The sequence below is a fragment of the Copadichromis virginalis genome, linkage group LG15 (genome assembly GCF_057382275.1).
Source record: "Copadichromis virginalis isolate Kocher_CV1m ecotype Utaka linkage group LG15, C_Virginalis_male_GT1.1, whole genome shotgun sequence".
Lineage (NCBI taxonomy): Eukaryota > Metazoa > Chordata > Actinopteri > Cichliformes > Cichlidae > Copadichromis > Copadichromis virginalis.
This window is the reverse complement of record NC_140632.1, coordinates 8,198,996-8,226,540: the sequence shown is the minus strand read 5'-3', so window position 1 is coordinate 8,226,540 and position 27,545 is coordinate 8,198,996. Positions and strand designations below refer to the sequence as shown.

Sequence of the window (27,545 nt, the reverse complement as noted above, 5' to 3'; positions counted from 1 at the left end):
ACTGTGGCAGCATGATGTGTATAGCAAGGCATGAAAGCAGAAAGCAACTGCTCTCCAAAGAAACACAGCAGCTTTGCAAGATTACGTCCAGAAAGGGTTATATGTAGATAATCCTCAATAGATGGGATTGTTATTAAATGTACAGTAAAGCATTATGTTAAAGACAGGAAACAGTTGATTTACAGTAAAAGCTTTATTTGTGAAAAACAATGTTAGTGGCATGCTTTGGGCCACTAACCAAACCATTTTTTCTTTTTTTGTGCACTGATACACCAATCAGCCAGTTTCAGATGACAATAATGGTGGCCACACCCACACCAAGCATAGGTTCACAAACTCACACATTCTTATGCATGCTCAGAAAAAAACCCATATTTGCAAGAATGAGCCTGAATAATCTGCATTTGCAAGGCACACCTACACATATCACTGGGGTAGGTCATTAGTGGGTCCTTTTAAGTTTTTGATCAACAGCAAAGGGGCTGCATCTACATCATCTACATCTCAAAGGGATTAAACGACTCTCCATCAGCAAAGCACAATAGGTCCTACCATTTAGTAGGTAAATAGTTTAAAATGCATTATAAGCACCCGAGAATACCCCCCCCCCCCATTTCTTCACTGACCAAATGGTTTATCTGGGCTCATTGTTCACTCAATTAAGACATGTAACCCTGTGGTAACAATATGAGTTGATCCCCTCAGGAAAGTAAGTTAAATAGGTACAAATTTTCTTTAGTGCTATTATCAGTTAAAAATTACTAAATAGTAAGAGGTGAAATTGTACATGTTTTGTCTTATATGCTACTTTTCCCTCATTTGTCAAAGATCCGTTTCTCCCGAGGGAGACAATAAAGCCTAATATAACATCTAAGACTAGTGCTGTTCATATATTTTCATATATATGTTGTTTTAACACACATAGCTGTCTGTTTCTCACTCCTTTTTGGTATTAGAGACCCTTCAGTTCCTCTTCAGCCTGAATGCAAACAAACAGCTTCAAACTAATCCCAGACATTAGAGAGCTTAAGGATTCTTTAGGTTTTATCACTGGCTGTGTAAACACTGCGGGTGGTTCAGGTACTTGAGGCAAAACTGACAGGACTGTAACTTGTGTACTCAGGAGTTGCCTGCGACGTATGAGGACAACCAAAATGAAGATGAAAAAAATAGATTAAGCAATCTAGTAGGGCACACTTTGAAGTTGTAGTCTACCTCATTTAACTCGTCCAAAGCTATAAACTGGAAAAATTGTACTTGCTTCACTTCACTGAGCCATGTAAGCACTTTTAGAGGCTGCATTAAGTGGCAAGTTTTTAGTCTACAGTAATGTGTTTGTGCATAAGCCTCCATCAGCCTGTTATTATCATTACTTCTCTGGAACAATAGATTGGTATCGGGTGATGGTAATCACAAGTGATTAGGACAATACGGCTGCGTATGTAGGAACAATAAGAAGACACATTTAAACCAATAAAGCATTAACCCACCCACCCCCCATGAAATGAATGGTTGAGTAGAGACAGCTCTAGCAATTCAGAGCTTCACCAAAACAAACTACACACAATATGTGACAAATGAGTTGGTTAAATAAAGAATAATTCCGAAGCTTTGCGGTATTACTAAGAAATAAGCAATATTGTACAAGCCACGTGCATTAATAAGCGCAAACTCATCCAGTCTGTAGTTTCAATATTGATTATTTTCAGAAAATTCAAAGAGAAGAAATCAACCTAAAGAGGCAGTCATGTGTGGTTTAAAGGCGCCTATCCTCTGAGATAAGTGCAAATAAAGTACCACAAAAAAAGTTTAGTGCAATTGCAAGTTCTGTAACTTTTTTTCTTTTTATGGGCAAACAATAACACAAGGCCTGTTCTATGCTTTATCACCAAGAAACATCTGTGGCACCAAGAGGCACCCTACAAACAGGTAGGCACTCACCACTGGTCTCATTGTAACTTCACTTTCCTTGCATGCCATAAACCTATTTGTATTGTTTTCTTCAGACAGATGCATTTCCTTCTCCTTTTGAGTGACCTGGCTGGTGCGCTTAAGGACACGTTTGAGAAAATCAACCAGGAACTTGTATTACAAGACAGGACCAACTCTCTCACATGCACACACTATATTGGGCACTTATTAAGGAGTCCTGCTGCTTCCCCAGTGTGATCTATCTCTATAGAAGAAACGATCAAATCAATAACTACTAAGGTTCATGACAACTTTTTCTTTTGGCTTCGCTGCTGCATTGTACCCTGACCTGTTCAGAATTATATTAATAAAAGAGCTATTAAACTTCCTCTCCTGAGATATTGCATCATTAGGCAGGTTTCATGTGTAGAGGCTTACAAAAATAAGGTCAGAGATCACTTTTTTATCATACAAAGTAGATCCCATATCGCATTCACTTATTAACCCTATTCGAAGCACATTTCAAATAGGCATCTTCTGGCAGAACGATATGTCATACAAATCCTTTATATTTTCATTATTTTACTTTATACTCTCTCCACTGGGAAGCTAATATCTTTTGCCGTTGTCTTGTGGCTGTATTGTAATTTATTCTGACTTTCATATCCCCCTGAAAGGAAAGGAAACCTGTCACATACACCATTAATAGGGTCAGACCTAAATCCAATGTATTTAATTTGTCCTAATAAATAGAGTGAATGTGACCAGTTAGCTTAGCATGTATTTTATCTAATTTTATGTTTTAATGGTGTCTACTAAAGCCAGTTGTGGTTTTGATAGTAAGGGGTCTCTCACTGCAAAACTCAACATGCTTTCAGGATATATCTACGAGAAACATCACATTTTCTTATAGGCGGCATCTGCTTGTCCATTAAAACTCGGACTTGCTAAAAACTGTAGACAGAGAAATTGTCTTGAAGAAACGCCTGGGGGTCCACAGCCTCAGGCCACGACCGAGAGGCGCCAAATACAGACTGGAGGCGCGGCGTATTGGTGAAGGGCGAGCACAAGGGGCGGGAAGGGGCGGGTCCGTAGAAGCAGCGGTCGCGTTTTAAAAGTGAAGCTGAAAGTGAGGAGCGAGAGCAAGTCAGTGCTGTCTGTCGGCTAGGTGCTTACCGCGTTCACCAAACACCGTCAGCAGACTTTAAGCATGATTCGGCGGTCCAGAAGCAGGTAAGAGAAACACGAGCAACGACTTTGGCAGCTTTAAAGCTTTCATTTCTGTCTCTCAAAGACTCGCAGCTATTATTGTAGTTTTCTCGTGAGGCATTATTTCACTTGGATACGGCGTGAAGTAAGTGCGAAGAGTGCATCCTCTTGCCCTAGCTCGCGCGTGTGTGTTTATATTTATATATATATATTGATATATTGATATATTGATATATGTTTTACTTCATATATACATCATATACATATATATATGTGTGTGGTCAGCCTGTACTATGCGCGAGCCCTTTACTTTTCTCCAGTTGGAGCTGTGGAGCGCTCGCGCCAATGACAGGTGGCTGGTCATCGCTCGGCTTTGACAGTGCTGTGCCGTGCACGCTTCGGCGTGTCTTAACTCGCGGATAGTAAAAACAGGCTGCAAAGCAGTTCATCTGCCACCGATTTCGGCTCTTTTCGATGAAAACTTGCACACGCTACACACACGACTGCTTTCCAGCATCTCCGACCGAGCGCGAGGAGCGATGGATATTATTTTGGAAACCTGCGCTCTAACATTGTACTCCACGCGCACTTCTTCCGCGGAGACCCAATGCTATTTTTCTCCCTTAAATTACACACATTAGGTCTTGTGCGCGAATCTCATGTTTGAGATGTCAGGGATCCTTTTTGAGGATCTTCTTTGCACATACACACAAAAAAGTCACCGTTTACCTCCGTTTACAGACGTGTTTTTATCTCGTTTTGTCCTCATTGTAATTAGAAGAAACTGCACCCGGAGTTAATTTGATTGGTTTAAAAGTAATTATCGCTTCTTTTCACGAAGAGCCGATCCAGCTGATTAATCGTTCTTCTTGAGAGCGCTGTAATCATCTTCTATTGTTTGCTTGCTTTTTTGTTTGTTTCACGCTAATTATCTCATTTGCGCTGAAACGCAGAGGCTGTTGGATAAATTTGAGAGAAGTTGTTTATTTGCTCGCCTCTGCGAGTAGTAGTCACGCATTTGGGCAAAAGGAAAATAAGGAAGATTATGGCGTGTAAATATCCTTCTGTACGCATGCACACACACGCACGTACACACATAGTGGGGTTCCTCTTCACCTGTTGTACTGTATGACAGCACAACTATCTACCTGTCCCGCATTCTGATTAGTTGACCACATGGTGTGTGTGTGTGTGTGTGTGCGCGCGCGCGCGCGAACGTGAACTCTGTGTGCACGTGTGCGTGTGTTTCCGTGTGTGCATGGCTGTGCTGTACAATGCCCTGTGCAAGTTTGAACACGCCAGGGTCACAAAATTATGATCGCATGTGCCAATCCAGGTATCTGTGGAAACTAAAAACACTGGAACCTGTTCGTCCTCCCACCCCTCTCTCTCTCTTACACACACACACACACACACACACACACACACACACACACACACACACACACACACACACACACACACACACACTCTCATACATGCACACCCCCTGTGGGTGTCTTGGCTAAAAGCCTGCAGCCAAACCTTCAAGAATGACTGGTTTTCTCTCTGTGTTGGAGTTAAGCGAGTGACTAAAAGAGAGGGCTGAGTTTTTTTTAATGCACCTCATAAAGAGATTAATAGGGAGTAGTTTAGAACAAGTAAAGTACTTATTGTCCTATTATTCTTCTGTCTATTATCCTACACTCTTCTTTTTCCACGCAGACTCCACCTCTTTTTAAAATGTTGCCCTCTGTGTGTGTGTGTGTGTGTGTGTGTGTGTCTGCAGTCTGTACAGCAGTGAGGATGACGAGGAGGAGACTGAGATGTATGAACATGATTATGATGGATCATTGCCCAAGCCTGGGAAACGCCAGCTCGGCAAGACACGCTGGACACGAGAAGAGGTATACACACACACACACACACACACACACACACACACACACACACACACACGTCAATACAGTTCAAATTCTGCTGTTCAATACTAAATATTAGTGACATATTTTTTAAAAATGTACTCTCTTTTTTCAGGATGAGAAGTTGAAGAAACTTGTTGAACATCATGGAGCAGAAGACTGGAAAGTAATTGCAAGCCTATTAACTGTAAGTAGCAGGCATGAGGCCCTGATTTGTCTGCGTGCAACTTCCCATTGTGTGGAGATGATAACAAACTGTATTTTGTTTTTCTCTCTACACAGAACCGTACAGATGTGCAGTGCCAACACAGGTGGCAGAAGGTTCTCAACCCAGAACTCATTAAAGGACCGTGGACCAAAGAGGAGGACCAGAGGGTAAGAGCACACTGTATTTTTGTGGGGTTTTGGGGGGGAGGGTGGCATGGAAAACTGTAAATATAAATGCAAGATTAACTTGCATGTAGAGTTTGTAGTGTACTTTAGCCGTGTGTTATGTTATAACAGCCATTAGTGGTGACCTTACAGTGTAATTGTTAGAGTGGGCTTTATACTAACTGGATACCACTGAGATCAACAATTACTTTGTGTTCCTGTGTTTAAAGCAACTTCTCTGTAGCAACTCCTGAACTGTGGTTGCACACTTTTACTCACCCTTACACAACATATAACACGTTTAGGAGTTATATTTCCACCCAGATGCCACTGTAATGATTAGCAGAGTGGCTAATGTTCCAATGGAAACTCCCTCACTGCTCACCAGCAGGTGTTCTCAATCAGCTACACTAGCGAAAGATCAAGAAAGAGAGAGAAGGAGGAAGGAAAAGCAGTGCATTTAGTAAAACTTCTGAGATTTTTATGGATAATAATTTTTTTTATTTCTTCTCTCCCTCCTGTTTTCATATCTCTGTACCACTCTACTTCTCCCTCCCCTCCCTGTTATTACTCCTTCCTTCCTCTTTCCCCATGCTCCTCTACTACCATTCACTTCTTCCTTTTCAACACTCTCCCTCCTCCTCCTCCTCTCTTGCCTTTCCTCTTTCTCTCACCCCTCACAACCCTAAAAATCCCCAGGTGATCGAGCTGGTCCAGAAATACGGCGCCAAACGCTGGTCAGTGATCGCCAAGCACCTGAAGGGGCGAATTGGCAAGCAGTGCCGCGAGCGCTGGCACAACCACCTGAACCCAGAGGTTAAGAAGACTTCCTGGACGGAGGAGGAAGACAGAATAATCTACCAGGCGCATGAGAAGCTGGGCAATCGCTGGGCAGAAATCGCTAAGCTGCTCCCTGGCAGGTGAGGTGGAGAGAGGGAAGAAGAGGCAGAAAAGGAGAAGCTAGATGAATCACTGAAACCTTGTTGGTTAGCTGCGCAATGTTGCGGTTAAGAGGCTGAAATGGAGGGGAGGGCACGCCAATAAAAGTGAGCATGAGAGAAAATGGAGTTGTGGACATAGAACGCAAGCTGGGAAAGAAAGGTTAAAAGGCTAAGTTAGGACGTGGGGGGAAGGTGTAGAATGACAGAAGAGAAAACACAGATAAATATGTGGTTATTGTAATTGCTTTGCACTGATAACCTTATCAATTGCGCACATTTTTAAATATGCGTGTATGTGTGTGACTGAGACTTTTCCTATCTCCCTCAGCGTGTGCGTGCGCCTGCATTGATAAAGCTGCTGTGTGCAGCTAGAGGATGTCACATCCCCTTTAAGTTAACACATGTCCCTTATGACCCGCAGGACCGACAACGCTATAAAGAACCACTGGAACTCCACCATGAGGAGAAAGGTGGAACAGGAGGGCTACCTTCAGAACACAGCCAAGAACAGCAGCCCCTCGCTCCCCGCCAGCCGCACTTACGTGAAGACCAACAATCAGATCATGTGCTTTCCCCAACAGCCCGGTCACACGCAGCTGACTTCCAATTTGCCGCTCAGCTACGCCACCTACCTGTCTGACGCACGTAGAGTAAGTGGGCTTTAAACCAGAATTTAGGCAGATCTCCGCCCGCAAGATCTTGCATTTATTAACGTCTGCTTCTTTCTCTGTAACAGGTGCACTCCACCCTCTCATTCAATATGAACATACTCAACATTCCCCAAGTCCAGGTAAGAATCGCAAACCTGAGCGGCGATCGAAAGATGGGGTAGATGAGTTGTTTGGATTGAATTGGTGCTCACGCATTTCTTCTGCTCTTTCAGAGACACTATAACGAGGAGGACCCTGAGAAGGAGAAGAGGGTGAAAGAGATCGAAATGCTGCTCATGTCAACAGAAAATGAACTGAGGGGCCAGCCGTCACTACCGGTGAGTCACACTCGGATCTGTGTCTGGATTCAGGAGGGTGAAACATGTGACAGCACAATTTATGTGTTTTTTGGTTTTTTTGACCCTGGCTTTAAGGACAGTGGTTGGACTTGTGTTTTTTGTGTGTGCATGAGGAGGAGGAAACATCTGGGTGGTCTGTTTCTGCAAAAAGTGATGCAATAGGATCTTATCACCATTTCTTTTGGGTTTGCATGACCCCTTGTGCAATTCTCTACTCAACACTTCTTCTGTCGGCCTTTACATTAAAGTTCCCCTTCTCATTTGATCACGGCTGAGCGTTCCCTGCGCTTCTTATATCTGTGCTTCCTTTGCACTCGCTCCTCTGTGCTTTTGTGTTTTCAGGTGATTATTCTTTTCCAGTCTGTAACATTTTTTTCCTCTCTCCAGATTTGTTCGTTCTATCAAAACTGGACCAACCAGAGCTCCATGTCCAACAGCTCAGAAGGTGCTGCTCTGCCTTTACCTCATCACCAGGCAGCCAGCCATGAACTGTCTCTTGACCAGAGCAGCTCAGCTGAGGACAGCGCCCCCACAACACCCGTCGAAGGCATTAACGGCAACAACAGCAACAACAACAGTCCCCACAACAGTCCTGCATTCTCAAATCCAATGCCAGGGATAATGGAATCCATGATTGACTCAGTAAGTATCTTCCTTACACTGTGTCGTGCTATATTATGTTTTTATTTTTGTCTGTCGTGATCAACTGGAACCAGCTGAAGAAGATGCCCTATAAATTAGAAACACAGATATAATAGCGGGCCTTGACCCAGAATTTCCCACCCTTTTCCCAGAGCCTGTTAGCAGTGGGTTCTTGGAAAGTAGCACTCTTAAAGCAGACAGGGTCTTGCCCAATCGGTGCTCAACAACTGCTAAAGAATCATTGACTGGTTTCATGTCGAATGCCAACCCATGTGAAGTCACAAATCTACTCTGTTCACCCTCACAGGTCACATGACCCGTGCTTACACAGTCACCACACAAAACTAGTGTTTGTCCCATTGTTTAGCTTAGCTTAGCGTGCTACACGAGCTGCCTGGTTGTCAAAGCCTTGTCAGGGGTCTTTAATTTAATGTTTTCTTCCTTTTTATTTCACAGTTCCTCAACCAGCCAGTGAGCCCAGAACACTCAGACAATCTACCCTTTAACTCGCCTGTGCCTGCAAGCCTCCTAAATGATAATGAATTGTAAGAAGCTTTTGTTCTCATCACTTTTATTATGCAAACCTGTTATTGTTATATGAGCCTTTTTTAACAGCTGTTTTTTTGCGCTTTTTCTTTCCTCTCTCCTCAGGCTCATGACGCCTAATATGTGTGAGTCAATTCTGGAGTCAACCCCACGTACACCCACGCCTTTGAGATCAGCCTCGACCCATCAGGAGATCAAATATGGCCCCGTTAAACTAATGGTGAGAGACTTTAATGTGTGTATATATCCCTCGGTGCTTAATTTGACATGCAAACTGCTGCTTTGCACACTGCATTGTCCTTGGGACTCACTCGGAGGTTTGTGTTGTTTCCAGAACACCACTTTGGGGCAGCAGATGGTTGGGTCCATCAAGCAGGAGCCAGTGGAAGATGCCATTAAGCATCCTCCATTTAAGAAGATAAAGCAAGAGGTACTTTCCACCCTACATATGCATGTACAGATATGCAAAAAAAAGCATGCGCATATGATGTGAGACTGACATAAGAAGTGTTATTTTGTATCTTAAGAAAATAGCAGACAGGGGTGAAATATCAAACTCAACCATTTGCATGTTGCGGTGACAAACGTGTTGTGTTTTTGTTTTTTAGTTACATTTTGCAACACGTTTGACGTCAGCTTAAAGAATAGCTTGAGGTTAATTTTTGCAAGCGAGCTTGTGTGACTTGGTTACAAAAAGAGGAAAATGTGGGGTTTTAAATGACCGTGTTGTGTTTTTTTCCGGGGGTCCTAGGTCGAGCTCCCATGCAAGAGGGGCCACTGCATGCAGTGGGCAGGGCAAGAACTTAACAGGCAGCTCTTCTCCCCCAGTCGCCCAGCTCAGGAAGTATCGGTAAGTTGACATTTGACCTTAAGTCAGACCTCCTTATGTGTTTTTGTTTTGTTTATGTGAGTCCATCAATGAGTACGCACAGGATCAACCCTAAGATCCTTTTCAGTCATTGTACTGTAATTATTGTGTTGTTAACAAGTGTTGTTGCATTTTTCTTTCAGGACCTACTTACAAGCTCACTCTTGAACGAAGACGGACACAAAATCTACCAGCTCCCTCACAGAAGCCTGAATAACCCACTACAGGTGTGTGTGTAATTAACTCATAAATTTATAAAATAGCTTTGCATGTTAACATAAAAACTCATCATCTTCTGTTTTTTTCTTACAGCAGCAACAGCTGGGTTCCTGGGATCTGTTGGCCTCCGGGAAAACAGAGGAGCACATACTGGCCTCGGAACACAAGTTCTTGAGTGCGTTCCCTTCAAGGACACTGATGATATAGACTGAGATAAATGCTGATCCAAACACATCAACTTTTCCTGCACTGGAGTTTAAAAAAAGAAAGAGAAAAAAAGCCCTTAGCTCAACCAGGCTAAGGTGTTTAGCCCCCCCAGTTGAAGCAGTAGAAAATGGTTGGAGCAATGGATGGATCAAGCAGATGTTTACTTGTTTACTTCTGGAACACAGGCGTTTACGGCATCACTGGGTTCAAAACTCAAAGAGTTTTCGCTTTCACCTACACTTGTGGAACAGACGGGCGGATACATATTTGCGGTGGTACAGTCATTGGGAGAGGCTATATGCCACTGATTTTTTCACACTTACATTTGTTGGATTTGTACCAACCAAAGACTTTTTTTAAGGGGGGAGGGGGGGTGACTTTTTTAAAGTTTTTAAATTTTTAAAATTTTCTTTGGTTTTATTGTATTACAAACGGGGAAATGGTGACCATGTATGCCTTGGGCTGTATTATTAATTACACATGTTGATAGTAATATAAAGAACAAGCTCATTAATTTATTGATTTTTTTTTTTACATTATGACTTTGTTGCTGTTGTTTTACAATTGGCCAATGGAGCAGTGTTGTATTTCAGAGTATTTAAGCCCTTTTAGCATTATCGTACATCCAAAGTCATAATGATTATTTTCTAACTGACCTCTGTTTTTATTTTGGTTTTTTTTGGTTTTTGGTTTTTGGTTTTTTTTTACCTTTTTTTGTCCTTTTTTTTAAATTATTAAGGGGTTTTTAATGGGTCTACTGAGAATTTCAAGTGTTTGGTCTTTGCCACCTCATGTAAACACTCCACTGCTGAACAAGGACTGCTCGGTCTGTTCTCGTACCACTATGCAACTACAATTTTTATACTTTTTTTATACAACAGAAAGGGGCCAGCCTTTTTAGTATTACCTGACAACCACATCGGCGCCTTTATTTCATAGGAATTGAGTTTTCATTTCAAGTTTTTTTGATTTATTTCTGGCCTTCACAGTATCCCCCCCAACCGGGAAAACATTCAATGAACAAGCAATTCTTAGAATTTAGATACATATATATATATATATCTACAGAAAGAGAGAGAATTTATTTATACATTTGAAAATCTGAAATGCATTTATATTTGAAACCTGAGCTTCACCCAGTAAGAGTAAGACCAAGCTGCACTTGAATTTTATATTCTCCTTAAAACTGTGAGAGTAGCAAACACTGATATTAATGCTACAGCCAAAATCCCATTTTTTTTAAAAAAGAGAAAGAAATAAACATTTCTTCTGGTGGATTTACACTGTTGTAAAAGTACACTCAACAAGCATTTTGTGTCCTTTAACGAAACTGCAGTAACTCGTGTCAAACACTTAGCACACTTTTTGTAAAAGCATTTACACATGCCAAGTTTTTATACTTCTACTTTTGACTGCCTACTCAATAAAGTGTGCTGTTTTTATAACAACCTTGTGTTCAGTGTTTAATCTCTGACGTTCAGCGTACTAAAGTTGATAGCAGTTCAAACGCAGCTACTCGTGGACAAAAATATATGGAAATAACATTTTCATATATTTAAGCTGTAAAGTGCGAAGTTCAGCCCAAGAAGCCTACGTTCTCAGTGTAAATAGCACTCCAAATAGCCGCACCATTATGTAGAGTAATTATTGCCTTTTAAACTGAATGAACTATTTACCCTCTCCAAAGTGTAATCTATCTCTAGTATTCAAATTCCTCTACGGATTATAGTATTCAAATAGCCCTCGCTTTTGCGCACACATAAACTGATACAAAGGTTTGTTGTCATAAAATTGTGTGGACCATATCATATCATAAAACCTTCTCTCCCATCTGCCGCTCACCAAGTGAGTATAGAGTTTATCAGCAAGCAAAGAAAATAAGCAAATGTTTCCAACCGTTCCCTCTTTTTCCATGGATAAGCAGGGACCACTCAGGTGCATGTCCCAGAAATACAAAGAAACATTTTGTCCTGGACTGCTTTCACTTTTTTCTTTTTTTTTGCTTTGCATAAACATGCTATCAACTCCTTTAAACACAGAAATATGCACTAACATGACTGTGGGCAATGTGAAAATTGTTATATTACTCGTCGCTGCTCGCCAAAAAACACTCGTAAGTATGAGCTCCACATTCAGTCTCTTGAGGAGACTTTCTTTCCTGTGAGGCCTTAGCAAGCTAAGGGGCCCAGACTCAGACCAGGAGCTATATTTACACCCCCTCCCCATCCACACGTTCTCACATCCCCCACAACACCTTCAGCCACCTGCACCCCCCTCCCAACCTCGCCCTGATCCACCACACTGCCCTTAAATATAGATTCCCATCTCTTAAGTGGTAGTCTCAAAGGGATTCATAAACAGAAATGGCAGTCATCAAGACGGACATATCTAACAGGAACTGTGATATTTAAGACCGGGGCAAACAGAAATAGTTTCTTTGTGGGTGTAAGCATGCTTAGTCCATCCACATGTTCACAATGTTGTGGTTTTTAGCTATTGTAACAACAATGGTTGAAAAACCCCCAGAAATGACAGCAAAGGCCTGATGAGGGCTGCTTGAATTTGAACGACGGGTTTGACAATCCCTGTCAGCAAATGTAGAGTGTGTGGTTTTATGTGTGTGTGTGTGTGTGTGTGTGTGTGTGTGTGTGTGGGTGGGTGGGTGGGGGTGTCTTGTGGAAAGAGGCTATAGCACGAAGCAGACTTTCACCCTGGGAATTTCACCATCTTCTACTAGACCCCCCTGCCAGAAAAAAGCCCAAACCCCAAACCCCACAGGATTCACAGACACCTGCTTCCACTGAGTGAGAAGGCAGCTGCTTGTGTGTATACTGAATGGTAGTGGTTTACTGATAATAACCCCCCTCCAATATATACTGGGATGAGAGATGCAAGACACAACGTATCTTTACTCTTTTGCAGTCCCCGCTTCACCATTCAACAGACCTCACTGACTAAACTAATAAAACAAACAAACCAGGCTTTTTCGTGCGTCTGCTTATTTCAATAAATGGAAAACTGAGTGTCCACTTGTGACTGTTATCAGAACAGCACTGTCTATCAGAAGAGGTTGTGGTAAGTCATCAAAATACTGGACTGCAGTGCACTTTTGTTGATAGTGAAAAATTATTTATTTTATTTTTTTCCGAGTTCATTTCAGTTCACGTCAGGGTTGCTGTCCCCTCACACAGATCAAACAGAGTTTTATGTAGTTTAAATCATGTAAAACAGAAGAGGAGCTTCAATTGTAAAAAATGCAAAAGTGGCTTGTAAATCATTGCATGTGCACCTACATTCATTTAAGCTCAAAGAGGCTCTTATTGGCTGTTTATGTGGGTCACAGGGGCGAAAACTGCTGTCATAATGTTGCTCTTGTTTCTGCCTGGTTCTGTTTAGGTCAAGTAAAGCAACCTCTAGCTATACCCTTTTTCCATGGTCTGTTTTTATTGGGTAATTATACAGTCATATTTTAGAATTATAACTGCACTTTTAAGATTTTCACCTGCCACTGAGTCACACTGTTACATTTTTATAAGGTATTTAACTCTAAAAGTCAAAGCAGAAGTTTACTTACAATGCTAGTGTTGTTTTTTTTTATTCCATCCTCCTTTCCCTTTTCAAATCAAACATGTCTGTCGCAAGCAGATTGGCTCATAAATTCGGTTTGTGTGTCACAATAGATTTATAGCAGGATGTTGCAGAAATGGCGGGCTCCTGAACGTGCGCGTGCATATGCACAAAAACACACACATGCCACTAGTTCACACGCTGGCCACCGTGCTCTGGGTCTGCATAGATTACTCTAGCCTGATTTCCTCATTCTCTTGTTGCTGTTGTGGTTGGAGATATTCAGGCAAGAGCAGCCGCTCCCTGCTGGCAGTGGTCAGGTAGAAGGGCAGGGCTGTGCTGGCTGGGCCTGATAACTACCGTCCCCATCCATGGTACAGAGAAGAGGAGAAAAATGGGAGGGGGGGGGCAAAAAACAACAGAGCTCCATGAAGTTGAAATTGGAGTTCCTACAATTACAGAAACCTGTATGTAAAATGTCACAATGCAGTTTGTGAAAAAGGCCTTTAAAGCAGGTTATTTAGTAGTTATTTGTGTGGAGGAGGTCAGCAGAGATCCGACAATTTACTAGCATGCATAAGGCATAAAAAAATATTAAAACAATCCATGTGTAGACACATAAATTAATTAATAACATCATTTTAATGGGACCATTTTGTCCCAAATAGGCACAGAATGTATATAAAATGTAGATGCAGTCTCTGGGTCTGAAAAATGAAGCTAGCGTGCCCTTGTTCCTACCACTGGTCAAAGGTGGGCGACTTTTCAGGTTGCTAAAAAAGTCTGACGGGAAAATGACCCGACTTCTAACTTGATTTATGACCTCAGCAAACACTTTCTTAATGAGTGTGCAGTCTCAGTTGATAGTTTCATATTCTGTTTGATACAACATGACGTTCAATTTGGAAATTACTGTTCCATTTGTGACAACCTAAGCAACAATGGACACACCTATTCTAAATGAAACAGTTCACACTGGCCAAGTCATTTCACAAAACAAATTTACGGCATTCTTTTTCCATTATTTTTCACCTGTGAATAAACTGATCTGACCAATCAGATCACTGCATTTGGCAACAAGTGCGCTCGTTGTTCAAATAGAGCACCGGTAGTGAAAAGTCATGCATGTGCCCCACTGGCATGTACGAAAGTGGCCTTGACACAGCTTCAACTCCGGGGTCAAACCATGAAATTTGATATTTTTATTTTTCACAAAAAAATCAAACACTTTCTTTGTGTACTTTTGTTATTATAAAATTTCTCATCCAAAAATTTGGAATTTTGTGTCTTACTTTCACAATCCCCCTGGTGTTTATTCATTTCATTTACAATGAACATTCATTTGAAAATGATATGTTACATTTTCAAAAAGGAAACTGGACTCGTGCAACTTTAATCGGTCACCAAGGAGTACCGCCTGGATTAGATAGGTCAAAGGTTAAGGAGAATACCTCAAAATACCTCCCTTTTCACATGTAACATGTAGCACCTAGGAGTTAAATCCTGATTGGTTTATTTACAACAATTTTTTCTGAGAAAATATTGGGTGACAGTGAATTCTTGGACACACAGATAGGCTTGTTCAACCCGTGTGTGACCTGGAACCACAGGCTCATTGTTGCTGGTGACACATTTAATGTTAGAATCACCAAGTCAGTTAAACAGCTGAACATCCCTTTTTCAAAAAGAAATTTGGTGCTGCTATATGACTACGAAAGCATGCGTGCTGATTTTTTACCTGTATTCCATACAGAATAGTTGTTCTTTTCAGTTATCTGTTTGCAGATAGAGGTAAAGGTGCAGGACCCCTGCCCAAAACAACCGCATTTGGCTGCCATGTGAGGACCATAACACACGGGCATGGATGCTCTATGATATGAGCGCGCTCACAATCACGAAACGCACATACATGCATATGTTCAGACGCAACCAGAACACACAGATTGAGCAGATAGTCGCTGCCATGTGGAAAGAGAGACTGAGGGTGAAGAGATAGTCGGGTACGAGAGTGAGCGAGGCAGAGAGAGAGAGATGGGGAGTGCTGCTGAGGTGATTAGACTCATCTGCAAGTCGCTGTCTTCCCAGATTTGGCTGCCATTCGTTAGGCCGTTTGTTTGTTTGTTGTTGTTTTTTTCAGGACCAAAAAAATGTATAGACCAATGTGCCTGCTGCAGATAGCCATAAAAAAATAACTGTAAACATTTGAAAAAGTGGGTCAGTACTGCTAAAGCAGTGCCAACGAGGTCAAAGAGCAAAAAACAGACGTTAGGCCATTAGATAAAAGACTGAAAGAGCCGAGTAAATAAATAAATAGAGGGCAACAGAGAGGTGGGCTGTTCATTTACGGAAATGATGAAACTGTAGCCTCATAAAGTTTAAATTCGAAATAGTACTTCACTTAAGGATTCACTGCACTATAAGCTAATGAGCTTAATTTGTTTGATATATTTATCAAACAAAGCTATATTTAATAATATGTAGGGATGTAAGTGTAATTTTGCTATGAACAAATATGAAATTCTGAATAAACGTGAGAGAAAGAATGCCTCGTAAACAATAAATAACACTACAGTACAGCAGTGTCACATTTGCAAGCTGCAAACTGTAATTGGTGTTATTTTCCAATCATTCATATCAGGGAGTCACGCACAGCTACCGTTTATACTCTGCGCTCAGGTCTGTGCCACGCGCCTGTCTCTCTTTGTAATTTTCATAACAATCCGTCACACTGGAGACAAGCGTGATCCGAATCTTTGTATCAAACAGGGCCTTTATAGGTAACCACACACACATACACACGCAGACGCACAAACGCTGACATCCTCGCAGGCTTCTGGTGCTGGAGTGTGGTCAAATTTCTCAGCCTGACAGCAGGTTACCGACTTCCCAGCAACACCCCCCCCCTCCACCAAAAAAACCCCCCAAAAAAAAAACATGCCATACTCGCACACACGACAGACACTTCCTCTTAGAGCCCATTTTGTCTGCTTTCACACTGGCTCTGTCTAGGTTTTTTTTTTCATTACACACACAGACACATGTGAACACACACAAAGTAAGGCGTGACTGAAAAAAAATGATACGCTTTAGAAACTTGAAAGCAATTTTTTGACTCTATGAATCCAAGAATATGTAGAAACTGCTATGTTTACAATGGTTTGTGTGCGTCCCCATGTGTGTGTGCGCGCGTGTGCTTGGAGTGGTCTGTTTGGGTTAGGGATTGAGAGTGTAGGGTCATGGTGCGGCTAACTTTTTGTCTTGACAACTTCTACTTAACTACAGTATCCCCACCCCACCTGCTTCCTCACACACACACACAGGCGCACACACAAATTTGCTTGGCACAAAATGACATGTTTTCCCGCCCAGCCTTGGTCCAGCTTCCCCATTCACCTGGGTAAATAGAGCAGAAGGAAGGGCCTTTCAATAGGGCCCACCACACAGACCCACACACAAACACACGTGCGCACACCCGCTACATTCGCTACAGCCCCTCCCCTGCCATCACTTCCCAACACTGCAACTGGCCACGAACGCACATTTTAATTTATCCTTAATCCAACATGCGATAAAACACACACACTCGCCTCTCGTCTGTCCGCTCCATTGTTGTCTCTAAGCGATCCTGACAAGTCGATTCACAATGGCACGATCATGCCTGACTACCCTGATTTAGGACACTTGTCACAGGGGTGCCCCAACCATCAGTACAATCTGCCCTACATCCACCCTCCATTCCTCCAAAACACACTCACACAGCCCCCTTCAGATACACACCCGTCCAGTGGGTGTGGTTCAAAGTAATGGGGTGAAAGTGGTGTGCGCGTGTGTGTTTCTGTGTGTCTATCTGCCTGCAAGTGTGATAATTGCACCAATGAGATAACAATCCTCAGACCTCAGGGTTGTTTGTGGTCTGCAGTCCAAAACACAGCCAGGCTGAAAAGGCAAATGCACACACACACAAAGACACACACACACACACTGATAAGCACACACACACTTTCTCTTTGTATGTATAACACCTGTTATGAAACAAGCTGGTGGATAGAGTGGTGACTGTCACATTCTGACATCATCTTCAAAGTTAGACAGCTGAAGCAAGCAAATGCTCTGCTGTACACAGTAGGGTCTTTTTTTCCTCGCTTTGTAATCGTGTATGCATGTGTGTGTGTGTGTGTTAGAGAGAGGAGCAGAGGACATATGGGCCAAAAATGCACGAAGAGGGAAACAAAACAAAGAAAAACAACGGCACAGCTGGCGATGAATGCATCGCACAGTTTTAGAGGACAGCGAGTAAGTGCAATGATTAATAACACAGTCAATAGGAATAATAACAGGAAACATGCATTAAAAAGCAACTTTTCAGCCTATCTGTTAATTACACACACTGGGGCATGTGTGTCTATCTATGAAATAACATACTTGTGGTGGCATACTTGTGTGGGGGATATTTTTTGCCACACTATGGGTCCCTTAATATTATTAGTATTATTTAAACCCTGCAGCCTACCTGAGTATTGTCGCTGACCATGTCCACATCTTTGACCACAGTGTTCCCCATCTGCTAGCGGCTGCTTCCAGCAGGATAATGAACCACAAATTAAATCATCAAATCATCTCGAACATCTTGAAAATTATAATAAGTTCATTGTGCTCACATAGCCTCCATTGCCACCAGATCTAAATCCAAAAGAGCAACTTTGGGATGTGGTGGATTAGGAGAATTAATGCAATTGTGAAGGCAAAATGGATTCCATGCAACACTAGCACTAGCACTAGCAAACACTAGCAAAATGTGCCTAATAAAAGGGCTGGTGAGGTGTAAGTAGATGTGGTTTAAGGGCCCCTTTATACACACTGTGGCCTACCTGGCAAATGGCAACATATGACAAAAATGGTGTTTATGCCGTTGGTGCATTTCTGGATTTTTGTAACTTGGCGCGTTGTGTCATGCCCCCGTAGCGGGATTGAACACATGAGTGTAGGCGATCAAGTTCGCTTTTCCCGCTGTTTTAATGATCTGCCAGTACAGAGGCTCCAAGATTCACGGATTATGCACAGGGAGATGTTGTAACAGTCGGAAAGCCTATGACTACCACATGACTTCCTTGGATACTAATGCCCTTCCTGATTTCAAAATCAAACTCCCATCCACTTATGATCAATAACGGTCAGAAGCACTTTTTAGAAGAGCACCAGTTTTGTTTCAAAGTCCAATCTGTGGAGCAAATAACACAAGTTTTAAGTCCTGACTTAAAGAATCAAAATCCTTTCATTTTTCACCTTTATTAAAACATGCTAAAACACATTATTAAAACACCTAACATATTCTTTTTGACTTCCGAAAAAGTGAGGGAGCATTTTTGTAACTTGCAGTTTTTGACTTCCGAAATAGTGAGTGAGCATTTTTGTAACTTGCAGTCTTGGAATTCCGAAAAACTAAGGGAGCATTTTTGTAACTTGTGATTTTTGTAATCACGAAGCTCATTTTTCCTCTAAGAAAGAAGCTCAATTTTCTTCCCTCTTTGCCTCTACACTCAATTACTCATTAAAACTTTTTAAATGAGATGCTTCGCAAGGTCATTTTATTTACAGCGTGGTAGGGGCATGGGGGCAAGGCTCAACTGAAGGAAAATTGTCATGATGAAAGCTGATGTATTTTTTTTGTCATCACATGTCTTCCATGGAAGGTCACAGGAAGAGAACTAATGCTGACAAAGAATGTGCAAAACTGATTAAGTCTGCATCCGCAAGTGCTCATCCTTACTGTTATTAAATCCTAATAAGACTGACTTTTCCCCTTAAATTTAGAATTAGCGCTGAAAATAGCTGTAAACGGCCTGTGGACAAAACCGTCATCTGTATCTGTCATCATAGTAAAGTTTCCTATAACAGGGAGAGTCCTCTAAAGATGAAAATTACAACATCTCAAGCATTGCTCCTTGTTGGTGTCATCCATACATCTTGTCTCCAGTGGCTGCTGAGTGATGATGTTATCATAGGCGGGGAACTCTGAACAAACACTCTGGAGTATGTGGGCGTCTGTGATAAATGTACTCAGCAATGCAGACGGCAGGTTTTTAACACCTGTCCCCTTAAAGATAAGAGCAGCAGATACCAGGCTGGTGGAAAGGTGTGTTTCAGGGGGCTTATCTCAGCTGATGGATCTTGAAAGTTAATCAGCATGGATGCATGCTGCTCAGACTGATTTGTGTATACACATTGCTAAGCAGATTATGCAATTTAGGAAATTCAGTCGATTAGTCTATTTCTTTATGGGTTTCAAATTTTAAAATTGAAATTTGGGCAATTTTCCCCACTAGGATCATTTTCTCATGTACATCCACCTTGCTTTCAGAATTGCTACTAGATTGTTCCCCAGACCTCTGAGCACTCTGCTCTTCTCTTTTCACATAACTAAACTTTTGTGTAAAGTATTATTGCATGTGATGACACTATTTAGCTGGAAAAAAAATACACGATTACAAGACCTGAAAGTCTGGTGTACGCAATGCGAGTTATCTATCTACCATCCAGAATGCCCACCTACAAAGAAAATCAAGGCTCACTTTTGATGCCATTTAATTTGAATGCACTCGTGACTAGCCACTCTATTCACACTCTGTTCGCTGCTAGCTAAACAGATTATGGCATCACATATAAACACCTTCAACCTTAGCACAGAGTCCTAATTGGAGCAGTTTCTCTATCTTCCAAGGTTGTCATGGCCCCAGAAAGCTTACCACCGTCACCCTGAAACTAAAGGCTGTCACATACATAGCTGAAGGACTAGCTAATTAACATTTGCCTTTGCTTAGGCACTGGGAATTTCTTGTCCTTCATATCCCAGACGGTAGTTTGGCTTCATCTAGAGTGAAAACACATCAAACTTTCTGAGATTTTCTACCCTTCATCCTGATGACGGGGGGGGGCAAGATTGACAGCAAGGAGCTTTGATGGGGATTTTTCTGTTTTTATTAATGCAGGTGGTGCTGTATATAAATCAGAAGTGGCAAGAACTTTTCCAGAGACTTTCCTGAACTTGAACTTGAAATAAAGCAGGTAAAACTGTAGTCTTGAGAGCTTGAAAAGAAGGCACTTGACTTCTCAAGGTTTGAGAAGCGATTTTTCCACTCACCCAAGAGGCTTCAAACAACCGCAAAACATGGGGGAGCATTTTTGTAACTTAGAATTTGCCCACCTCAACAGGACAAGACTCAGCTGTATCCCTGGGAGAAAGGATACCCTTTTAAGAATGCCAAAGTGTTTAAATTTTGAACCAAGAAGACAAATGGTTTGAGAGATGAGTAAAGGAGGTCATTTCTTTGCTGAGAATGACGATCGTTGAACAGAAGTGGTGGTTTACGACACCGGCTATCAGCCATCTACAATGTAGTACTGAGATCCCTTCCAGGCATTTTAACCCCCATTCACACCTTGCTTCAGGGGATCTCAACATGTCATGTGATGGTGGGGTGAGCCAGCTCCTCCCAGAGGTGGTAATGCCCACACCAGAGATGGTAATGCCCACACCTTTTTCACATCCTGGCTCATTTGATGACTCACATGCTTATTAGTGTATCATTTCCAAAGGGGAAAAACATCTACTAAGGTTTTATTACCTAGGACTCTCCACCAGTTCTGTAATGTCCACTTGATGTTAAAATTCCCACCTTTACAATATTGAAAAAGTGTTTTTAGCCTGGTACAAAAGCAGTTTTAAACTCTTTTTTTGTCTTCCTTTTCAGTGGGACACTATACAAAGAGATCAATTATTGTGTTGTAATTTAATAACTCATCCATGTAGATACTGCAAGTTGGACTTCCTGAAAGAAATGCTGACACAGACTTGCTGTATATTAGATTTAACATCTATGAAATTTTGTGACCACTGGAGGTAGGTGGATTGATCCAAATATTGATAGTACTGGTATTGGGTCGATACTAGCACTATAATATTGATATTTTCAGTCTATCTTCTGTCCTCTAAGTTCAGCCCACTGGATTGTGTTTTTGGAAATGAAACAATATAACTCACACATGCGCTATGAAAGTTGTCTGAACCTTTTTGTGCTGACCGTCGCGTGCTTCCAGGTCCAAACTGGATCCTGCCATGTGATTCCATTTGTCCTTAACCATTGGGAACTCTCGCGTTAACTTTTATTGAGTGGAAAAACGTTAGCGTTCATCCTCCAGCTTCACTGTGCTAACCATAGCTGCGTAGCTAGCCACCACGTAGCACATCATTCTATACCAACTTAGTTTCCTGTCTTCATTTATGTCGGAAGTGATAGCAGAGCTGTATGTTTAAATTTTAGCAGAGCTGTACATCTACATTTACATTCTTTCAGAAATCCCTCAGTTAGAACATGGTATATTATGTTTAGGTGGAAACTAGTGAGCTAACTTCCTGCTAACATCTAACTCCATCAAATATCATAAATTCTGTTTTCATGGATGCCTGGATGTTAAAATTAATTGTTACACCTGGTAAAGCAGCAACACTGATAATTTTATTAAAGATGAAAGAATTTAGACAGTTTTTAACTCTGAGTGATGCCGGAGTGTTTGTTTGACTTTAGGACCTGAAGCTTAGTTTGGACCCTGAAACGGTTAATGACCTCAGACTTAAAGACCGAATAGCGCATTTAAACAACAGAAGCTGATCTAAAGAACTTTAGAGGAAGGCACATTTACATTACACGTCCCCAGAAAACCAAGTTTCAAAATACAAGAAAACCTGAAAGGTGTGCTTTGTTGTAATTATTGTGGAAAGTAAAAATCACAGCGATTTAGTGGTCATTAAAATGTGTTCAGCTCATAAAAGATCACGCACAATGCTCTCCCCTACATAAGCTTGCCTTAATGAGTTAAAAGCCTTGGTATTGTTACCGGCAACGCTGGCCTTCTATTTGCTTGGTATGGGATACTAAAATTTGCAGTATTGCACAGTACTAGTTTCCACCACTGGTGGAAAAAAACCACTAAATAGAGTTAAGTTGAAAAAGTTAGTATCCAAGCATTTCCTATCCAAACACGTTACGTAGCTCAAAATTGCAACTTACTTCAGAGAAACTCTTTTTTTTTTTTTTAACTTTTTCTTTCTTTACATTTTTCCGTGGCACAAATGAACTTCCATACAGATCCATTCGAGGCTCTGAACTAAATCTCTTCAGTGATTGTACTGTTGGCGCTAACTAACATCCAGGAAGTTTGTGCTTCAGATTTGGTGAGTGAAATTTGATTAATTTATCACTATGCCACTTAACGCTAATTGGCATATACTTGTGCGTTGCATGTATGTACACATGCATTATGTATCCAGCTTGCTAAGCATGTTCTCAAGTGTTAGCTCATAAATTAACACTCCAGCCAGAGCAGAGCCACAAAGCTAACACTGATATTTCAAAGTGCTGAGTTCAAAACCAGAAGGTGACATCACTGTGGCTGTGACATTCCGGTTTTTGCTGTTTTTGCTCCACTCAGAGAGAGGGTTTAAGTTTAAACAGAGAGTAAAATGGGCTAATATGCAATGCCTTAAAATAGGGCTGTTCGATATAACGATATATATCGGATGACGATATAAAAACGTCTATCGTTTCATTTTACGCTATCGTTTGTTTCGTGGTGTCGCAAAATAAACAGTTTACGGCAATATTTTTTCATCATTTTGATGGTCACTGTCGTGGCTATATTAATTTCTTAAAGTTCTCTCTTTCTCTTATATTTTATATAACCACACTATGGACGGACAAGCGCCTGGTTTTATGCGTTGTGGTTAGCAACAACATCGGTAACAGCATCGCGTGTCCGCTTGTTTATGTTCCACATAAACCTTTCACAATAAAGCTCAAGATCCTGCTGAGGCTTTTCAAAATAAACTGAATCACGTGAAATAGCAGATTATTTACGGATGAGAATTAAAAAAGAGCCGCCAGGTGCTAAAAAATAAACCTTAGACTCAAACGTTAGAACAGGCTTTTCCCCGCAGCACGCCGTGTAATAAATACTCACAAAGAAAACGGCGGCCTTTACAACTTATGTCTAAAAATGTATAGTTTCATGCATCTGTTAAAACACTCGACTCCAGCTACACGACGCGCAGCTGGAAACACTTCACGCAAGTCGAGCTGCCCGAGATTCACAGAATATACAGAAAATGTTACATTTTTGTGATTTATATCGTTATCGGGACGATAGAATTCTTATATACAGCCCTACCTTAAAAGATGCAAAGTTTTACAGAATGAGGTAATTTGACTTGTTTTTGCTTCTTATAAAAGCAAACAGTGAGTGAGTGGGTTACAGTGAGTAATGTGTCGAGTTTTGTATTTAATACTGCAGTTACCAGTATCCACCAGAGGAAAAAATAGCATAACTTATTACAGATAAAAAGATGAAAAACTACAGTAATCACATTACATATTTAGTAGCACTTTAATGTAGCATGTTACTGTATTAAATTCAGTAGTTACAGTACTGTTACTGTTATGTACCGATCTTACGTGTGTTACAAAGGTTTTTCCATTATCTCGATGCCATCTGGATAGAAAGAAAAAATAAACAAAACTTTTTTTTCTTCCTGCGCTCTACTATTAGCTGATATTAGTTTGTGTGCTAGCGAGAGAAAATAGTGGTACAGCTTTTGTTGAGTGGAGATATGGCCATTACTTTAAATTTTGTTGCACAAAAAGGACAAGAGTGTGATGTCCAACTGCATCCAGGATAGAAAACACTCTCTCCAAGCATCTTTCGCAGACAGCATGCTAGCGCAAAACTAGTCAAGAAGAAACTGAGTGAATGTCGACCCCAGGCAAGCACCCAGAGCCTGAACTTCATCAGGTAACGAAAACAGTTATGAGCAGTGAGGCTCGCAGCAGTGTAGCCTCTATTACTACCTGTTCGTGTTTCCACAGTTGAATTTTCATCTTCAGTTTGTATTGTGGTTGTTGTGCCCCTATGTAAAAACTCAAAGAAATATTTTATGTGTATCCTCTGTAGAATAGTGTTGGTGTGTGGAACTTAGCTTAATTTTAATGAGTAACATAAAAGTAATGTAATGAGTAGTGTAACGAATTACTTTTAAGAACACTAGCACGCGATGTCCAAAACATTACTTTGTTTGAGTAACCACCCCAACACTGGCTTATAATGCAACATGGCAACATGAACATTAAATAGAATTTGTGGTTTGACACCGAGCGGCTCATTATCCTGCTCTCTCCCTCCACATTTCCTGTTACCATCCAATAAAGGTGACACCCCCCAGTATAAAGTAGTGCTGTAAGTAGTGCTTTGGTATTAATCCAAAACCCAATAATTAGAAATAAATACAGGGGGCGGTATTGCTGAAATTAGTACCAATACTTTTAACTTACAATGGCAGCATATGAAGGGGACAGCAGTGTGTTTTTAACTGTCTCTGCAGCACTTTGGGTCACCTTCTCTTCTTTAAATGCGCTATAGGCTATAAGTAATATAGGTGTGACAGTCAACACACAAAAAGTTGGAGGATAGAAATAGAATGCGGATCCTTTTGGGCTATTATTGATCCAAAACCAATACCAGCATTGATATCGATACGATTGTTATTTGGATTGTTTTTAATATAGTCACTGATGAACCAGCATCTAAGTATATGTAATGTGTTTTTGATCCGAGACATGTACCACGATAAAGGTCGATGGGACTGTAAGTCACTATAGAGTTTAAGGTTATTACAGGTTAACTCATTTGCTTTCTCATTTTATTGAGCTCCAAAGCTAGCTGTATGCACACTCCGCTTTAATAACACTTGCTGTGTGCAAGTGGTGAAGGCAGAAGGTTTAAAATGTAGCTGCAGTGCTTCTATTGCTTCTTCTTTCTTTTCTTTTTTTTTTTACGTCACAAACTACTCCGTTACAATGTGAGCCTGACACCCAGGGCACACCTTTAAATATAACAATATAAAATATTTACCTTACCCAGCAGGTGTTTAAGTTGTAGAAGTCACACAAAAAAAGAAAAAGAAAGAAAACACAAGAGTGCATTACTTTCAAACCTTTTTATTTGTTGAGTTACACCATCTGACAACAGCTCGAGTAAAACCCAGGGACATTATACACACCTTGAAAATTTGCTTCACTCACACACACACTCACAGGCAAAACCACAGGCTTCACAGTGTAGTTATCTGGATGCAACACTGGGGTAGTGTGACCAAACAACCAAGCAGAGGCGCCTTAGCTCATCAGCAGAAAAGGAGGGGGGGGGGGGGGGTGTTGAGGTGTATATGTGTGTGTGTGTGTGTGTGTGAGGATGTGGAGAGTGTGTGTCTGGTGGTCGTGGTGGGGGGGCAGGATTAAGGGTGTTGGGAGCACAGCCGTGCAAAGAGATAAGAAGTTGTGGGATTGTCGAATCGAGAGACAGAAAGCAGAGAGAACAGATGGATATGTAGACTGCGTGTGTGTGTGTGTGTGTGTGTGTGTGTGTGTGTGTGTGTGTGTGTGTGAGAGAGAGAGAGAGAGAGGGTGAGAGGTTATGCTTTGTTTCAGTGTTGTCAGCATTAGGAGTTTTGAATTAGAGGCCCTACCACAAAAAAACAAGAACAACAACAAGGAAACAGCACAAAGATATTTATTGTTGGGATGCAGTTTAACACAATTCACACAAACCTTCAATTTTAATAGAGATGTCTCTTTTATACACCAAAAACAAGGCACAAAGCAAAACTACACAACAAAAACTAAGCTATCACATCTCGGACTTTCATCTGATTTGCATACGTGTCATATTTTACATGCATAACAGCTTTACCACATAAAAGAGCGACACTCTAATGAGTTTTCCCCAGAAAGCGAGTTTATTACCTACATCTGTCGGGTTAAGCCCTTATCCACTCACCACGTACCATCTGCTGGGTGCAGCTCTCTACCTTTCTTTTTTATCAAAGAAGCCGTTGGGGGTATTTCCAGTCCTTCCCGGAGTTTTATCCCTGAGAATTCCAGTACAAGCTGGGGAAGGGTTGAAGGTGAGAGGTCGGTGCTGGATAATATTCCTTGACAAAGACAAGAGTTTAGCAAGTAGGCCAGAGCCTGAGTGCTTCTCCTCATAAAACTGATATCCAAATACGTGGTACGGTTTTTAGTGTCCGCGTAGCGCATGCGTGTTAGCGCCATCGCATCGAATGCATGGACTCGAATTATTACAGGGAAACGCAACACTCAAGCTCCGTGGCTACTGCACATCCTGCTTGCAGAGTACTCACACATGCAAATAGACAGATAAGTCTCGCACCTTTTCTTTTATGCACATGTACAGTGGTGCTGTACATGAAAAGAAAAGAAAAAAGATGGCGGGGTGAGAAACAACACAGCAAGAAGCAAAAACAAAACTTGACACCCAAGGCTCTCTTCGAGCGGCCACTCACGTATTTTCACCAAACACACCCGCGGCAGAGCTCAGCTGAAGTAAGCAAATTTTCCTGGTGTTGCTGAAACCAGCTGTGTGTCTTCCCTCACACAATTACTCAGACACACACACGTGGGCGCAAGTACCTGTCACTTCCTGTCTTCGTGAGGTCACGGTCTCGATCTCACACCTGATGGATGTTGGGTGCGCTTTTTAAGAGTGGACCCCGGGGCAGTGGAAGCAGAGGGAAGCAAGATGGGAAAGGGAAATGGAGAGAGAGAGAGAGAGGAAATGAGACGCAGGAACAGCCGCGTGGTTGTTTTTTTTGGTTTTTGTTTTTATGCAAAAACAATCACGACTCAACCTGGTCGCTCTGCCAGTGCGGCGGTGTACAAACGACCAGGGAGGCAGTGCTGTCGTTCGGTTAAAACACCGCTCAGTTGAGAGTTTTGGCTGCTTTTATTACCGGTACCTACCTGTGGAGCGCTTTCGAGAAAGTGTCTGAATGTAGGAAGACAAAATGATGCAAATGACTGCAAATCTCGGCGTGCGCTCTCGCGTCTGTCTCTTTGTGAGTGCGAGGCGGCTTTGTGAGGGTACATTTGGTTTAAATTATTTTCTGAGAATGTGAGGGCCCACATCAGATGCGTGTGCCACATGTATTGACACACGCTCCTACACATACACAGACACACACCCTGTCATAAACAAAGGGTCCTGTGGGAGGAAGTGTGAGAGAGGGAAAGTACCTCATCAAGACAACA

At 41.6% G+C, this 27,545-nt stretch overlaps 1 protein-coding gene across 2 annotated transcripts; it reads left to right on the top strand.

The window, feature by feature from the left end:
• Window positions 1-3,034: 3,034 nt before the first annotated feature.
• Window positions 3,035-11,273, top strand: myb (MYB proto-oncogene, transcription factor). Of its 2 annotated transcripts, none has more exons than XM_085431670.1 (15): window positions 3,035-3,144; window positions 4,889-5,006; window positions 5,137-5,208; window positions 5,304-5,396; window positions 6,093-6,313; window positions 6,756-6,984; window positions 7,071-7,124; window positions 7,218-7,322; window positions 7,731-7,985; window positions 8,442-8,530; window positions 8,637-8,751; window positions 8,866-8,961; window positions 9,283-9,381; window positions 9,543-9,626; window positions 9,715-11,273. In XM_085431670.1, the coding sequence occupies exons 1-15, from the start codon at window positions 3,122-3,124 to the stop codon at window positions 9,823-9,825; spliced, it is 1,764 nt and encodes a 587-aa protein (XP_085287796.1). In that variant the 5' UTR covers window positions 3,035-3,121; the 3' UTR covers window positions 9,826-11,273. The 2 variants fall into 2 exon arrangements, with proteins under 2 accessions (XP_085287796.1, XP_085287795.1); XM_085431669.1 differs by having other exon boundaries at window positions 9,712-11,273.
• Window positions 11,274-27,545: the final 16,272 nt, after the last annotated feature.